At 35.8% G+C, this 18,283-nt stretch overlaps 2 protein-coding genes across 2 annotated transcripts; one reads left to right on the forward strand and one right to left on the reverse strand.

Annotated features, from left to right (window-relative positions):
* Positions 1-1,695: 1,695 nt before the first annotated feature.
* LOC142537632 (U-box domain-containing protein 14) lies at positions 1,696-5,243 on the forward strand. The gene is made up of 4 exons (XM_075643133.1): positions 1,696-2,203; positions 3,028-3,144; positions 3,233-3,658; positions 3,920-5,243. Exons 1-4 carry the CDS (start codon positions 1,922-1,924, stop codon positions 4,988-4,990), a joined length of 1,896 nt encoding a protein of 631 aa, XP_075499248.1. The 5' UTR covers positions 1,696-1,921; the 3' UTR covers positions 4,991-5,243.
* A 198-nt stretch (positions 5,244-5,441) lies between these two features.
* LOC142537640 (vacuolar protein-sorting-associated protein 33 homolog) lies at positions 5,442-18,283 on the reverse strand. Its single transcript, XM_075643141.1, has 22 exons — positions 18,167-18,283; positions 18,031-18,070; positions 17,843-17,923; positions 17,194-17,391; positions 16,996-17,106; positions 16,817-16,882; positions 16,520-16,627; positions 16,376-16,420; positions 11,664-11,720; positions 11,164-11,258; positions 10,983-11,034; positions 10,781-10,837; positions 10,142-10,204; positions 9,959-10,065; positions 8,871-8,993; positions 8,699-8,780; positions 8,541-8,611; positions 7,941-8,021; positions 6,973-7,030; positions 6,832-6,893; positions 5,953-6,046; positions 5,442-5,825 (listed from the first exon to the last, which is right to left on the reverse strand). The coding sequence occupies exons 1-22, from the start codon at positions 18,217-18,219 to the stop codon at positions 5,733-5,735; spliced, it is 1,797 nt and encodes a 598-aa protein (XP_075499256.1). The 5' UTR covers positions 18,220-18,283; the 3' UTR covers positions 5,442-5,732.

Genomic DNA, 18,283 nt, shown 5'->3' on the forward strand with positions numbered 1-18,283 from the left:
AGTTTTAATACTTGATATTTCACCTTAATTATTTGTTACTTAACGCGTTTAAAATCAATCGGTTCTGCGGAAGGTGTGAAATATTTGGCATCGGTTTCAAGTTTGAAAGAATGTTTCATGTTCCAGACTTAATTGTAACAAATCTTTTTTATAGATTTTGAAAATTTCATGCTTTATGATGTTTCTGGATATGGATCGACCCTCCGTTCCCACTTATAACTCGTAGTTTCTTTTTAAAAAAAAAAAAAACAAACGATACGTCGATTAGTTATCCTATTTTTCAAATAATCAATTTGGCTCCCAAATATGTTTCAAGTAAATTGATTTTAGTCTCCATCTTTTTCTCTATTTTGATATATAACATTGTAACCTATCAAACAAAAATCAATATTGGTAAACACATATTAAATAAATGAATAAATTTACAAGGAATTTAGGTTTTATTTTTTAATAATTAGAAAACTATGCAAATTTATAATATTTGGCGTTAGTTGCATATAAGTATGTGGATTATACGTGGTTGAATTTAATAAATAAGCAGACAAGTTTTACCACATCATAAAGAAGATGCACGAAACTGATTTAACCCAAAAATTGTAATTATTAATTTTAAAATTTATAAAATACTTTAAATATTCTTTTATTTATATTTTATTGGATATTATGCATAAAATCGTTATTTATTGTTTATTTTTTCAAATAACGACTCTTCACATTGTTCTAAAGCAAAGTCCGAAGTCGCAATATGTTTCACAAAAAAGGATCTCCCGGATCTCCCGGATTTGTCTTTCTTGTGTCGTTCTTCGGGATCTCCTGGATTGATTTTATTTTATTTTTTATGTTCAAAAAAAATGAAAAAAAAAAAGAACTGATCGATAGATTCCTCGAAATAAATGAGAAGGAAATGAAAGATGCACCAAAAATATAATTAACTCTTCATAATTAGAAGAAGCTTTTTTTTAGGGAAGCTTTAAATTTTAATAAAAGTTGGTGATATAGATCATATCCATTAAAAAAATGTGGGATCAAATTTGGGGGAACAAACGAAATATCAAATCTGAAAGTTGTAAATACAAAAGGATCAAATCTATGGTAAGGTAAAGAGAAGGGATACAAAAATAATTTATTCTAAAAAGTCAAAACTAACATGCGTTCAAGATTGACCTCTTCCAATCTGATTAAATTATTAATTATGCTACTAATCTAATCAAATAAATCAAAACGATAAAGAAATTAATAAATCGGCTAATTAAATCTCAATAATAATGCACAGAAGACAAAAACTTGTGTGAAACGGTCCAACGGGTCGTATTTTGTGATACAGATATCTTATTTGGGTTATCCATGAAAAAACATTACTTTTTATGGTAAGAGTATTACTTTTTATTGTGAATATCGATAGGATTGACCCGTCTCACAGATAAAGATTCGTGAGACCGTCTTACAAGAGAACTACTCTGCACAGAAAGCTCAAATTCTAATTTTAATTAAATTTCAAAATTTAAAAAGAAATTAAACGTAAAATTATAAATATAACTTAAATATTTTAAATTATACGTGATTCAAACGTCATGTTTCGATTTATTTATCGATAAAAACAATTATAGTAACCACCACATAGTTGTCTTTGTTGTATGATAAGTTGCCATATTTTATATAATATAAAAATTTAAATTAATCAAAGGATAATAAGCACGCAACGCCACGGAGACTCGAATACTACAAATTCAACGAGCCTCCGTTCCTTCACAAATTCAATTTTCACCAATCCCCACTCGATAAAACTATTTATTCAATCACTTTCACCTGAATCGAAGTGTCTCCCATTGATCTCCCGATTCTTGTTTTCCATCCGGGTCGTTCACAAATTCTCTCAAAACCTCCAAAAAAAAAAACGCGTTTTTTTTCTTGAGATTCTCCTATGGCGGAAAATTCCAAGGATGATGATGTGCTGGGTCAACTCTGCGAGTTGGTCGATGCTATCTATGGGTTACCAGATTGCAGGACGGTTTCGAAGAAGATGTACGGTAATCTGGTGAGGCGGGTGAAGCTCTTGAGCCCTCTGTTCGAAGAGTTGAAGGAGGGTGGTGCGGAGGAGGGAATCAGAAGCGACGCCGTTGAGGGGCTTGCCTCCCTCAGAACTGCCATTGAATCGGCTCTTGAGCTTCTTAAATCGGTCCACGAAGGCAGTAAGATTTTCCAGGTAATTTATATGTAGAAAGATTTTCTCTTTATTTTTTGGTTAGTATGTTGTTTTTTTTGCTGAGAGAGGTCTAAGTATTGCTCTTTATTCTTTTGTTTATCCTTTATCATTATGTGGATTTAAGTTTAGCTTATGAGCCTTAAAAAGTTATAATTTGATGGCTTATTCAGGGGATTGTTGCTAATTTCCTTGGATTTTCTAGAGTATACGGTTATTGATGATTAAGGATCATTGATCAAACGTTTATTTTTACTGGACCACCACAAAAAAAAAAAAAAAAAAAAAAAAATTAGACGGGTCTTGTAATATTTCTGAAAGCGTAAAGGTTGCCACAAGCAAGAAAATTTATGGGTCCCTTTGTTTATGGGTTTGATTCTGTGACGAGGAAAGAATTAGCTTCTGGATATTAGCCTACCAGGTATATCATTTTGTTCGGCACAATTGTTAAGTTAATTTGTGTATATGTTGGAATTAAAGACCTGTATACTTCAAAGAGACTCCATTGACGTTTTAGGATTCTAAGTATCATGTCTTACTATATCTAAAATTGCATTATATGCTTGTTGATCAAATACCAGTCATTTAAAGGTTGAATGTGCTGAAACTGAAAAATAATTCTGCTGGATGACATACTTATTGTTCTGGCAAAAAGTTATCGAGTTCTTTAAGTTTACATATTAATGGAAATTGTTTGGCTGTGAAGTCGTTGATTTTATTTGACCCTTAATGATGTGATTCATTTATATTTATAACCTCTGGACTTATCTCTAGTGTGTGCATTTTTGTGCTCAAGTTTTTCTGTCTAATATTCAAATGTGATGCAGGCTCTACAAATTAACAAGATTGCTGGCAGGTTCGATGATGTAACTGAACAGATCGTAGCAGCATTGGACCAGATTCCCTATGCTAAACTCAAAATGCCTGATGAAGTTCGAGAACAGGTGCTTTACATCATTATGGTTGCTGAGATTTAAAAAGTCGATTCCCTTGTAATCTTTTTTTCACAATGAAATCTGTTTCATTCTTTAGATTGAACTCGTACATGCACAATTTAGAAGAGCAGTAGGTCGAATGGAATCTCCTGATTTGCAAATGGTGATGGACTTAGCTGCAGTCCAAATGGACGACGATCCTGACCCCACAGTATTCAGAAGGCTTTCGGAGAAGTTAAATCTTATGACTATGAATGATATAAAGAAGGAGTCACTTGCCATCCACGAAATGGTTATCACTAGCGGTGGAGTTCCTGATGGTGTTTCGGAGGAGTACTTTGAGACCATGTCATTTCTTCTGCGGAAGTTAAAGGATTGTGTAGTGATGAGTAATCCAGATTCTGATGCTACTGAAAGTGACAAGACTTCATTCCGGTATAGATCTCCGGTCATTCCGGATGATTTCCGCTGCCCAATATCACTAGAGCTGATGAAAGATCCCGTGATTGTGTCCACCGGGCAGGTTTGAAACCTCAAGTTCCCTCGATAAATTACAATTTCTGTTTCGTACTAGAATTGTATGTGTCTTAGATATTTCGTAAAATCAATAAACCAAAGGAAATATTTTTCTTAGGAAAATTTTCATTTTATATGAAGGCAAAGGTATTTCAGAGTTCTCACTGGGAAAAAATGAAAGTTTTATTACATAGCCTATGTGGTTCGTATCTTCTGGAAATTATATTCACGTTGAAAAAAATTTTTTGGCTCGTTTGATTCTTTGCAGACTTATGAACGGTCCTGCATTCAGAAATGGCTGGATGCGGGGCATAAGACCTGCCCCAAGACTCAGCAGTCATTATTGCATACTGCTTTAACCCCCAACTATGTGTTGAAAAGTCTCATTGCTCTGTGGTGTGAAACTAACGGTATTGAGCTTCCTAAAAAACAAGGCAATGGCCGGAACAAAATATCGGGTGGGGGTTTAGACTGTGATCGTGCGGCTATAGATGTCTTGCTGCAAAAACTTGCGAATGGCAACGCCGAGCAGCAAAGAGCAGCTTCCGGTGAGCTTCGTTTACTCGCTAAAAGAAATGCCGATAATCGAGTATGCATAGCCGAAGCAGGAGCCATACCGTTGTTAGTCGAACTTCTATCCTCCACCGATCAGAGGACTCAGGAACATGCCGTCACAGCACTTCTCAACCTCTCCATAAATGAGGCAAATAAAGCAACTATCGTAAATGCCGGTGCGATTACTGAAATTGTTGATGTGCTGAAAAATGGCAGCATGGAAGCCAGAGAAAATGCAGCGGCTGCCCTTTTTAGTTTATCAGTTGTTGATGAAAACAAAGTACAAATCGGGGCAGCAGGAGCCATACCACCGTTGATTGATTTGCTCTGTCAAGGCACTCCAAGAGGTAAGAAAGATGCAGCCACCGCTATATTTAACCTTTCAATTTACCAAGGAAACAAAGTGAGAGCTGTAAGAGCTGGAATAGTGCCACCACTAGTGAGACTGCTGAAGGATCTTGGAGGAGGAATGGTGGATGAAGCACTTGCGATATTGGCTATACTTGCCAGTCATCAAGAAGGAAAAGCCGCGATCGGTAAAGCTGGGCCAATCCCCTTTTTGGTAGAGGTAATCAGGACAGGTTCACCACGTAACCGGGAAAACGCAGCTGCGATATTGTGGTCGTTATGCACAGGTAACCAAGATCATTTAAAGGTCGCTCGAAATCTTGGGGCGGAGGAAGCATTGAAGGAATTGTTGGAGAATGGCACTGACAGGGCTAAAAGAAAAGCTGGAAGTGTTTTGGAGCAGCTCGAACGGGTTGACGTAGCAATTGTTTCTTGAAATTCTTTTGGTCGAATGGGGATGAATTCCAGCATTCGTCTTTGATTTTGCCATTTGTGAGTAGTTTGGCAATGCAAGGCAGATTTTGAAAACTCAAAATCATATTCACAATGTTACGTCGTAGTTGTGTATAAAGAGCAGTATCCACCTTTTCTTTCTTTAACTATTTTACACTGGATGTTCTGAGATTGGAGTGGAATGGGGAGGGGAAAGATTTGTTGATATGGATATATTTCAAGTATATGTTTATGAATGCATGCGATTTGGTGAGAAATGGAATGGTGTCAAGAGTTTTATTTGGAAGCTAATAAGTTCGATGATGCTGATTAAATTGGAAAAAATGGTATATCTATGCACATATAAACATTATGTTATGGCAAAATTTATCAAGTCAATTAAATTTTTGAATAACTGAATATTTTAAATTAAAACTAACGTTCAACAGAAGCAATGGAAACAAATTGAAGAATTTTTGTGACCCACCAATTCGTGTAGCTGTTATATTCATGTAACACCAAAAACATTACACAAACATGGATCTACAAAAATTTAAATGGGAACTGCTGCAATCCTAGTGAAAGAATAACATCTTGAATCCACTGCACAAGGAAATAACAAAAACCAAAAACACCAAAAAAGGATCCTCTATACAGCCATCAAAGAAATCATTCCGTTGCTGCAAATACTACTTCACCTACAGACACAAATTATGCAGTTCTTGCAACTGAGGAACCGCTCCCAATCAACTGCCCAGCTTGTCGAAAAAGGATTCAATCAAGGTCTTTCCATTCACAATTTTTGTTGTTCCCACGATCACGTCATATGCCATTCCTTCCTGCAGAAAATTTTATCAAGATGCAAAGTTTGTAAATGCAATTATATGGTGGCGTCTAAAGTGGTCCATGGCAATGTTGAAGTGAATAATACATGGATTAACGTATGGAGGAAGATCACGGGTGTACCTGGGAACTCAGGAAACGAAGGGCAGAAATCTCAGCAAATGTCACTCCACCAATGAAAACTACAAGGACTAAAGAGCGTCTCCCATCTGCAAGTCTGAAATATTGCCAATTGAAAGATTACATTAAAAAGAAAAAGACGGGCATCTTCAACTGTACAATGAGCACCAAGTAGTCAACAGTTGGTATTTGAAGACAGCCTTATGATATAGAGTGCCACTACTTGGTGGATGACATGAGACATGGAAGATGGTAAGGTTCACACTGACATACTTGGTAGACACACTTAATTTTCGAGACAATTGATGTGGTCAGCGGTCTAGATGCCACCTTCATGCTCATTTTAACCACCAATTTTGTCGGTCAGTTTTATTTTGGAGATTCTATCTCAACTCAGCAATTGGCAAGACCAAGTCCTAGAATGCATAGAAATTGTCATTTCTAGCAAATGGAACACAGGGGAAAAGGATACAAGTCTTTTTTTACGACCATCACAGTGATTTTCTCACTTTAGTCATTGACCTCCTCACTTTGGTAGGGAGAAACAGCCAAGTATATAAAAAGGACTAGGCAGCGGAGTTATGAGAAAGAAGGTCGCACGAAGTGTAACATTGTTGCTATTTATTTTTGAAACAATGACCAAGCTGTGAAGATAGACGATTTTCTCTGGCTTTAACCCGAAATCAAATAAAGAGTATATGATTGTGACTGATAGAGAACAGTCTTCAAACTGGATGTCATAAATTTAAGATTTATAAGTAACACTGTTGATTCTAAACATTAAGATTGCAGATGAGCTTGATTTTCTTTTTTGGTGTGGAGAGGGTTAGAAAGCAGACACATAATCAAATAGTTAAGAACTGAGAAATTAGAGATAAGTACTTCTCTGAAGTGTTAAGAGATCCTGAGAGTGTGTCATAAGAGGGGATGCTAGCAAATCGACCCTGTAGACAAATTTCACATCAGCATAAGTCAATACTTTGTAGTGTTGCATGAAAAATGGAAGGGTATAAAATCACTAACTTTCTTCATTTCTGAGTGTGGCCCAGGCAGCAGCTTTAATATTTCTTCAATGGGACGCCTACAAAACAAATTTACCGCCATATGGTAACCTTAAAATCTGTTCTTCAGTTGCAAAAAGTCAATTAAAATTTCGATAAATACTAATTATTCTAAAAGGCTTCCAAAAGAGTACATGGTTGACAGATGAGACTCTAGGCAGAAGATTGCAAAAAGCAAAATTAAGGACTGGCCCTGAATGTTGGGCTTAAATTCACAGACGAAGTCATCACTAAAAAAATTAATTAAGTAGCCTTCATATTACCATCCAATCTAATGATCTGAAACAGAACTGTGTCAATGCAAATACATTCCACTCATATGTCATCTTCATTTCTTAACCACATATTTACACATGCCCTATGTTTTTAATGTGTAAAATGCAAATGTTGAAAGTTTTACACACACAAGGTAATTCATCTGCCAGAACAAGTTACTTTAATAGGAACACAGCACAGACTTTCTCATACTTGAGCAGCAAAGTAGAAGTCATCCCTAAGACAACCTAATGTAAATACTATAAACTTAACATCATGCAGGCCCAGTTTCTCCCCAAGAAACGAAATAGACCCAAATAGTTTATTTGCTTCAGAAAATATATTTATGTCATTGCTGTTGTTCTCCAGTCAGCTACTCACCAGGCTTAAGGAAAACTAATCAGGAGAAACTACACATTTACAAGTATGGACTAATGGTAGAAAATAAAATCATATATCTTCACTGGCTACCCAACATCTGGCACATGAAATAGTGAAAACATAACGGTTTGCCCTCGTCAACATATCTTATTTATCAGCAGACACAGGAGAGATGAAAAGCTTAATGACATAACCAACATAAGGAAAGGTTCACATCCAGTATAATTAACGAGGCATCTGACATTCATACTGTCCATGCATTAGAACAACAAAACAATTTGGAAGTGATCTCACCATCCAGATCGTATCGCCTGCTGTACCAGTCGAATGCTGAGAGGCGCATATCCAGAGAAGACATAGGATATGTCATTGGGACTGATAAGGACAAGAATGGTAAGACAAAAGCATAATAGGGAGAGAGGGGTAGGGGAGAGAGAGAAATCATAATATTGTGCAGTTTAAGTCCTGCTCTTAAACAAAATTCGCATTCACATCATAAATTCAGTTAAAAAGATAAGAGGCAGACTGTTACATTAAGTGTTGATTTCAATAACAATTGGTTAACCCCGTTAGAAGCCAAAAGTAGTTTGTCACAAGCATTTCTACATCAAACACAATCAAGAAACAAGAACACAACTACAACATATGGACAGAACTGAGACATATACGTAATTTAGAAGTTTAGTGCCCCATGTTTTGACAAAAAATGCTTGTTGACATGTAGAACAAAGTAAATTGTGTGTTGCTCTCTACGAAGTTCTGCATAATCCTCGGTACAAAAGCAGAACATTGCTGGTTTTCTCCACTACACAACCAACTTTACCGACAACATATTTCAAGTGTTGGTGGTGGTGAAAATGCCAAAAGAAACTTTATGAACAGAAAGAAAAGTACTTTGCGGTATCTGTGTCCTCAACCACAAGTTGCAAAGCACGTTTGATTGTCAACCAGTTGCTTTTTGAGTCCTGCGAGATGAACAAAAAACTAATATTGTTGAATAAGGTATTGTTCGGTTTGACTTGGTGGAGTATACAATGGAATGCAACTTTAACCTGTTTCTTGAACAACCCTGCTTTTTCCAAGTTATTAAGTGTAGCAATATGCTCAAAACCATAGCTATGAAGAAATTCTCTCCTGAACCAGGAAAGCGAAGGTCAATCAAGATTTAAAAAATTTTTGAATCCAACTAGTCAAAAAAGATAGTATAAAAAAAATTCCACTTGCCTCAAGTAGTCAAAATTCCTTTTCGGCAATCCCGAATTTGTAATGGATAACAAGATAAGAAGACGTAGCACATTAATTAGGGGCTCTTGCTTATGAATCATTTCTTCAATATAATCAAAGCAACTGCACCATAGACAAGTTTAATCACACTTAATAGAGCACATAGAAGATATTTATAACATTTTTTATTAGGCTTATGGATGAAATTTTGTAACAAATATAGAAATATAGAATTGCCCATCAGATTTATAGTTGGCATATATACGATAACGATAGAAGTCTGTTTACAGATTAAAACTTCTAGATAAACCAGAAAACATAACAATAAAAAAAATTAACATTATTAGTGAGATCCTAAATACATTTACCAAGTACGTGTAAGTATTACAGATTAGGATGATATCCTTTCCAACTTTCCCGTTAATCTGAAGCATATATTATTTTAAATTTCAAACTTGGACAAAGAGTTAAAAACTCAAATGACAAGTTTGCCTTGGATTCGAATTCTCCAAAGGCACATGCTCTTTCCATACTCTCGTGAGCACCAACTTCATGTGGTTGCTTCAGAAAATCCTTTACTAATTACATTCACAGGAAAATTTATGTTCAAGAAGCTATTTTCATGCATTAAGACAAAATGGAGGCAATGAACTGTAAGTTGTAACACGGGACATATCAGAAATGGAAACAGAATTTTGAGGTATATGGTAGATAGTTGGAGAGGAATAGAAGGATTTTTTATAATATAGAATAAATTGTTTAAAGAGTGTTGAGATAGATCAAGATTTTTTTTGGCAAGGACTTTAAGACATTCTCAGTTTTAGATTTAGTTAGGGATCATAGTTTCATATGTTGTTAATATGATCCGACTGTGATTGACAGATTTGAGTCAACTCAGTATTAATCTAACATGCCTAGACTAGGGAGATAAATGCACCAGTTGACTATTTAGTCATTTGAGTCACGGTCATTTTTAATCACCAATTCGATCATTTGCCACCCTCAAAACTAAAAGAACGTATGAAAATAGATCAATTCCACACTTCTCATTAATGAATAAACGACAGTTTCTAAAGTTCAAAACATACATATCAAAGCTCTGGGCCTCCACAAGAGTTTGTTCCATATCGAGTTTCCCAAGAAATAAAGGTTTCGATGTAAATCTAGACAAATGCTGAGCTAGATTGATGTGCCTCTGAAAGGATAAAGGATAGCATATTAGTGCTTCACACAGGGATAAAAATGAAATTACGCAAATTAAAGAAACTCACAGTCATTTCTGGCAACGAGTTGAGCTTCTTCACAAAATCCTTCAATTCAGAGACCGTCTGAGTCTGTAAATATGGAAGACATTCAGGACATTCACGATAAAATGGGATTCCATAATATATTGATAAGCAAATTTTTAAAATTTTATTTGAATACTCTTTAAGGCATTACCTGACGGTGGACATTTAAAATTTTCAAACATATTTTTAAAGAAGGTAAAATCTGTTTTAGAAAATTCTGTTTTTCAATTTTTAGTAAAACTTCACTAATCTACACCAATTCAAAGGATGACATAATATTGAGAACGGGTCATGAATCATGTGACATGAAACAGGATAATTACGTTGGATGGTTTTATTTCACGAACCGTAATCAATATTTCAGGAAGTTCTCCGATTTTGAAAAGAGTTGAAGAACTTTTATGATCTACTCAGTACAGAACAACATAATCATGCTTTGAGGGGCACTGATAATGACATTTAACCTTCATTTGGCCAATCCAACTTCATCATTTTTAGCTCTGTTAATGAAATTCATAACACTTCCAAGGATAACAAAGTGATTGTGATATGAAGATATACCAGTTGAGAATGTATTTCGACAAAAGACAAGATCAGTAGCATGTTTTTTAGACGACTTACAGTGGTCGATATCTCAGTATAATCCTGCTTCATGGATGTTGCTTTTTGACGTAGAACCTGTAACATGCTGCTACTAGCAATTAATTAAACCAGTTTCAAAAGAAAAACACAAAAAAACTGCCAGGATAAAAACTGGAACTGCAATGCACGAAAAAGAATAACTGCATGCAATTGTCACGACCTAAAGCATAAATGGATCAACCTGCACGACAACTTCAAAATTCAGATCCCGTATCTCTTTGAACAACTTGTCACTGCAGTTAAGATGAACGATTAGACAACATAACAGAAGAGCCAGAAAAAATACTGTCATAGGTACTTCGGACATTCACTTAAGTATAGCCACAGAAAAAGAGTAAATCCTCTTATCATGAATAGGTTACCTAGAGTTTAGGGGAACCTTAATCTTCTTCCCTTCTTGCTGAATGCCCATAATGGGAGCATCTAGCTCCACGGCACCATTATTGACACCAAGAAGCTGCATGAAACCCATGAGAGCTAGATTATAAACACAAAATGAGCAAAAATAGAGAAGTACTTCTATTATCAGCTCACAGAAAAGTGAGTGGTGGCATACCATGCTTCTTAAACACAGCCAGCACACCATTACATTGATCACAGACTAGCAAGATAAAGAACATAGGATAATCTGATAAAAGGATCTACACATTGTACAATGCATTAAAATTTTCAGATAGCCTCTGCAGATAAAAAACATTTATATTTTCAAATGATATTTAGTGATGGATCATACCCCTGTAGGACAAGCAAACCCACATATAAAACGTATTTCATCAAAGAAAGACTAATCTTCACATGACAGACTGAATTGCACAAGACAGTGTGGAAGAAACACGGATTTTTTCTTTAATCTTGATATTACCTCATCTAGTAATCCCTCATATGTCAGTTGTGAACACATTGGTGTGACCATATCCACCTACAAGAGAGAGATAACCCAAATCAGAAAAATCAATATATTCTATGTCGTGTATTAATATGTAAGCACATATTAAGTGCGATATGACTATTTTCAGGGAGCGTAAGCACGATTACTCACTCAGAAAATAATATAGATGAGGTTTGAGATTGAAATTCAAAATTGGAACAAGATTCATAATAGAGATAGAAGATATAAGCCTACTTCAGCTAAACAAGAGATTATGTGGTAGCGCCCAGCCAACCTCCTGCCAAATCTTTAAAGAATAAATGAATAATATATAGAGGAGGCATTTATGAGAGGGATGAAGAGAGTTGAAGCAACAAACTCTCAGGTTGGATCGCATTAATCCCAACCATAGAATTCTTATTCAGCATCATGGCCCAAAATTTAAGAATAAAACCATAAAGAGGATGAATGAGATGGGACGCAAAGTTTTGTTTCCTAGCAGAATTTCTAGGGTAGGGGGAATGATAACGGAAAAATGATTGCAAGAAAATGAAAGATCTCAGTATTGTTGGAGAATCCAAGAATGTTCCAGGCCAAGCAGCTCCTGTTCCACACTCTTTTACCATTAATACATAAACCAGCTCTCAAGAGCAATCCAATAGAAGATCATAAAAGGGAATCTTAATTTGCATAGGATGTGCTTTCTCACTCATGGGGGAGTACTCAACGTGATAACCATCCAAATTCAGCCTAATTGCATAATACATAGACAAAGGCATCAAGAGAACATCAATGGAAACATGCTAGAGAATAGAGCTAATAAGAGAACAAATTGCACAACAGGAAACATTTTAGTTTTCGAATAATAACACATGAACTTCGGAATGAAAAACTGGAGGCTGGGAAACTCAAGGGTCCGAACCTAGGTCACTATAACACCTATCTCAAAGATTATCAACTAAAATTCAAAAACCGATAAGTTTTGACAATGTTATTACTTCTTTTTAGTTAGACAAGGGATTGATAAAGATTAAGAAATTTTTCGATAGATACGAAATTATATTAGTAAAAGCTTATAAATTACAAAGGGCAGACAAGTGATCCGCACAAAATAAAGTAAAACCCGGGATCATATTAACAACATATATGACTCCAATCTCCGTGAAGATCTTACACTGAAAATATTTCAAACTCCTTGTGGTTCCAGATCCAGCATGGTGCCTGAAATTTAAATTTTTTTTTCCAGCAATCTTCAAGCGAGTCTACTTGATTGTAAAAAATCCTCATATTTCTCTCCAACAAAACTAACAAACAAATTAATGAACTACCACTGCTTAGAAAATTCTACCCCTCGTGCCTAGGTCGTGACCAAGATCTGCTGCGTAAATCCCTCGTAGTTCTCGGAGATACCCAAACCAGTCCCAACTCTTCTTTGAACCAGAGACAGCTCGTAAAAAGGCAATGAACGAGGAAATGGTCCTGAGTTTCCACCTGTTGCCGACAAAGCAAACACCAACTCGAACAAAGGGAACAAGTGGAAACCTCATTTGCATCATCTCGCAAGTTGGTAATTGTCCAAACACTGCAATCCACAAGAACCCTTGAACCTTGTATGGGATCGGCAATTTCCAAATGGTATGATAGGAGGAAAGAAGTGAAAAATGGTATCCGTGAAAAACGACCAGAAGAAAGATTTAACTGAGAAGACCTCTGAAGAGTCCCAAACCCAAATTCTAATATTTGCGGCTTCTTCAATCAAACTAACCCTATCCAAGGACCCTAGCAAAACAATCAAAACGTTCACTTCTTCATCCGTCAAATCCCAATGAATATGCAAATTCCATGAAAAGAAAGTAAGAGTTGGATTAAGGTTCAGACTAAAAAAAGTGGGACATAGGCTGATTATGAGCCGTAGAAATTTGAAATAATGATGAATATGAATATAAGAGAAATCCCCCCACCATCTGTCTTCCCAAAAGCTAATCTTATTATTCATTCTAATCACAACCGTTGCTGATTGAAGAAAAGCCGGATAAATCTTAGAAATAAATTTTCAGCGACTCCTAAAAGTTGCACTCCTTGCTAGACCCGTATTTCACCCATTATCTTATAGTTGCATTTGCTAACAACTATCTTCTTCCATAATGACTCTCTCTCACAGGAGACTCTTCATCACCATATACCAAGTAAAGCCAGATTCCTTAAACAAATGTTACCAATACCATGGCCCGATTGCTTATTCGGTCTACATACCTAGTCCTAAGGTATCAAATGACAATGTTGATCCCCGTCAGATACATCATACAAAAAATCTCTCATAATCTTTTCCATGGCAACGGCTACTCCCCGAGGAATCCTAAATAAAGATATGAAGTGCATTGACAAAATATTCAGCACTACTGAGATCAAAGTCAATCTTTCTCTTCCAGACAAAAAAAAAAAAACAAACAAACTTTCTTCTAACTTGCTAACTTATACCTTACATTTTACGTCATTTAATTCTTTTGAGGCCATACTATGTTACGTATATGATTTGAGATGAGCTCTCAGAGCCCTGAGATTTACATGTGTTGATTACAATACGACCTTGTTGTACTGACTCGGAATCCATACCCATAATTAGCACATGTGATGATAATGACTAAGATCCATCATAAGTCAAAAAGTGTTGTCAAAATGTCATCAAATTACAAAAACAAGTCCTCAAGTGAACCTAGAACAAAAACATAAAAATACCAAATAGCAAGTCAAATCTAGCAGATGAGATACCGTGCATAAAGATAACCAAGGGAGGTAACCACCTAACCATGCTCTCAAATGCTCGTGTCTTACGTTGTATGGATAAGATGCTCCAAATGGCAAGTATGGTGCTCTCGAATCATACACAAAACACTCTTGCAACTGGACAAGATGCCTATGAGTCACTAACCATAATTGGCCACAATAGTAAATATCGCCCAAACCAATTCAAAGACATCGACACAAAGCACGATGGTTTGGGCCTTGATCCAAATGTCAGATCCATACCTGAATTTTGGCCTGTAAATAATGAGCCCTGGCCTTTCAGATCCATGTATGCCAAATTCTCTACTTACTGGACTTCCGAAGCCTTACCTTAGGCACAATTCCCTAACGCCTTAATTGAGCATTAATTATGAAATTTCAAACCGACAAAAGTCGGTCTTAGTGATTCAATGGCACCAAGTGAAAGGTTCGTCGTTCAGCGGATAAAAGTTACTTTGGCATAATAGGTTGATCTTCCCCAAAAAGTCAAGGTTTTACATCTCAGTGTTAACTCAAGCCAAGTCTTTTAATTCCTTTTGATGTAGAGGTTTTTCCGAAATTTCACTAGATGTTAGTAGAGGTTATACAACATAGAGTAAAAGTGTACAACAATCTCTATGCTTGGAGCCTATAAGTTTAGAACTAGCATGGTAAAGACATTGTGATGAAGAATAATCAATAAATACTCTGATTTTGTTTAGATAACAAGAGTGGACGTAAATCCTACCCAGTAACAACGTACCATCATGTCTTAGCGGTACATACATCCAACATTAATTTCAAATAATGATGATTTTTGCGTACGGTCCATGAGTTGTTATTGACGTTTAAGTACTAAGTATTGTGCTAATTGTAAATTGCTCACATGAATAATGATGTCTATACATGTATGAACCTTGAATTTTTTAAATGCAAGCCTTGATGACACTTGATACCTGTCAAGGACTACTTAGTATGCTTTCATTTGATATACCGGTATTGGTAAGCCATGGGCTAGAGCGCTATAATACTATTTTTGTATCAGCTATTGGTGGATGTGGTCAGCGATCGACTTTTCCATTGTGCCAACAGATCAGAATACTATGTACTATAGGGGATATCCACTATACACTGATTCTATTGAACAGTGACTTGACAATTCTCATACTCGATACACCTTGAACTATGATGGTTTGACATTGATATAATACAACTTGATCTGATTGCATCATTTGCAATTATGTGATGCACTTTTGGTTACGTTATTACTGCCATGCTTTACTATTCACATGTATGATTGTCCTATTTAAATGGAACATGTTCCGACTTGGAGGAGAAGCATAAAGAACAAGGAATGTAGTTCAGTATAATGTTCTGAGGATTTAGCTTTTGGAAATGCATTGGGCAACAAAATCCCAAAAAAAACGCTCAAGATCAATTAGATGGTATATAAATCTATACGATTCGAACTTGTGACCTCGTACGCTAATACAATATTATAAATTACTTGCCCCAAAAGCTTGAGATCATGAAGTGACTCAAACAATAGTTTTTTATTTAATATTTATAAGCCAAATATTCCCAAGTTACAAAAATCAAATTGCTTTCAATACAGCTGAACCTTGATGATAAACTTATATATAAGTACACAGCTATTTCTAGTTTGCCGATATTTCCCTCTTATAGTGCTTTCATCATTCTCTATATCTCAAAAAAGATGCAGACCTAAAATCATGTTTCCTGCAACCTACTTTTTTCCCAAAGCCAAAGTTACAAATAACCGAGAACCATGAGCCCTGATTTATCATTGATATTTATTCTCACTGATGAAAAACTGACCATAAACAGTCAGCTTGTAAAATTCACACACTACTGTTCGTCTGAACTCTGAAGAAAATATTCCAGAAATGGATCGACATACACAAGAAGGTACCAAGGTATACCTCTCTATCAAGAAGAATAAGAGTATTTATTTCAGGAATTCCAGCCTGTGAAAAAACATAATCAATACTGTGAATACATTAGGTTGGTTTAGAACATTCACAAGCATAAATAGTATTTATATATTTTTTAAGATGTAAATTTACATCTGATGTATCCACGGGTTCTTCAGCTTGCATGCGATTCAAAATTTCAGCAACGCGTGTGGAGGCCTTCCCTTTAGCCCTAACATTGGGTATTACTCCAAAAGAGAACTGCATGATCATCCAACACGGAATCATCCAAAAGCTAACAGATACAAGGAAGCAGAACATATTGGAATACAAAACATATTTTGACAGCAACATGGAATCCCATCAAAACATGATTGTAGGATTAAGTGAACAGGACCAACAGGTTTCACCACTGTTAATGAAATTTTTCAACCTCAAGACTGATTATACCTCCATGCTGTGAATCGCTTTTGCAATATGCCAGAGAGAGGTTGCATCTCCATCCACCAAATATTCCTGTCAGGCAGATCCACTCACCCTTAGACAAAATCAACTGAAGAATGAAGAAATAACCGTACGGTATTAAATATTTCCACTAAAATTCCCAAAACACTCTAAAGCATGTATACCTTATTAGCAAGATCAAGCTCAAATGATAATATGTCCTCATCCAGAGGAATCAGATATAACGGGCATTCCCCTATACTCAACAATTCATATACTTTTTCCTCCTCAAGTATCTGCACAACCAATGTACACAGATTTAAATCAACACTAACCAACTAATTTTTCAATTTTATTGATTTCTTTAAGCAATCTGTTCGTACCTTCTCACAGGCAACTGCACGACGAGGAACAAAGTAAAGAAAATATTCCCTGTGAAGCCCTTTTGATGTATCGTTATGAATGTGTGAGCAAATGAATTTAATCAAGTCAAGCTGAGATCGAACAATGTAGATAATTTTAGTCAATTCTGTCTGAATTGGCTCAGCTGTCAGATATCGCAGTTCTTCAGCTCCATTATCCTGATAATAGGTAGCAAGATTTTTCCTTGGTGATTTTATCACTTCTAAATTAGCAAACGAAACATCAGTAATCTAATATTTATGCCACCATAATAAGCTATTTACCGTTAATATTTGTCTCGATCTTTTTAAACTCGAATATGTGTTTCCTAAAACAACTTAAAAGATACAAAGACCAAGAATGGTCAACTGATAAAACCCATCTAAAAATTACAACTCATTAACAACTGTAATTTTGATAGTTGTCCTCACAACAGCGGTATGTTTCACACGCACGTTACATAATAAAAGCCTGGAAAACCAACATGTTGCGAGGGTTCATTTCTGTATGTACTCCAACAATTTATTTCACAAGCACCGGAATTGAAATGCCGAATATTGTAACCACCCAACAGAGATAAATAAATTTAGTAAAATAAAACAACACTGGGAAGAAAAGATGGTCAAATACCTTCAGTTCTGCTGTTTGTACCATAAGAGAGATCGATCCACTAAGCTTCGGATCAATCACCAAACACTTCTTTCCTCGTATCTACAATAAATCAAAATCAAATTTTGGGCAAACTACCACATCAAATTAGTATGCAAATATCTCCAGAAAATATGCAATTATTATCCACGCGATGATTGAAAGTTTACATTTTTAACGATGTTTAGCAGCTCATTCTTAGCCTTGCTTCTGCATTTCACGATCAAGAAAACAAAAAATGAGCCATTTTTTCCACGAGAATCGAACATGATGTAGAATTTCGCATAAGAAATCCATCGATTGTACCTTATGGAGTTGAGATTGATTGGCGCGTTATCGAGGTTCGGAATCTGAGACATTATCTCACACTCGACCTTCCCAAACAAAGTTTCTTTTTTGCTAATTTTTATGGGTTTTTGCTTG

The sequence above is a fragment of the Primulina tabacum genome, chromosome 1 (genome assembly GCF_025594145.1).
Source record: "Primulina tabacum isolate GXHZ01 chromosome 1, ASM2559414v2, whole genome shotgun sequence".
Lineage (NCBI taxonomy): Eukaryota > Viridiplantae > Streptophyta > Magnoliopsida > Lamiales > Gesneriaceae > Primulina > Primulina tabacum.

Coding starts and splice junctions, on each gene's coding strand:
- LOC142537640 (XM_075643141.1), bottom strand. CDS start 18,219: ATGTCTCAGATTCCGAACCTCGATAACGCGCCAATCAATCTCAACTCC. Junction 16,421..16,519: donor AACCCGTGGATACATCAGAT/GTAAATTTACAT, acceptor GTTTTTTCACAG/GCTGGAATTCCTGAAATAAA. Junction 8,022..8,540: donor GAGGACACAGATACCGCAAA/GTACTTTTCTTT, acceptor TGTCCTTATCAG/TCCCAATGACATATCCTATG.
- LOC142537632 (XM_075643133.1), top strand. CDS start 1,922: ATGGCGGAAAATTCCAAGGATGATGATGTGCTGGGTCAACTCTGCGAG. Junction 2,204..3,027: donor AAGGCAGTAAGATTTTCCAG/GTAATTTATATG, acceptor AATGTGATGCAG/GCTCTACAAATTAACAAGAT. Junction 3,659..3,919: donor TGATTGTGTCCACCGGGCAG/GTTTGAAACCTC, acceptor GATTCTTTGCAG/ACTTATGAACGGTCCTGCAT.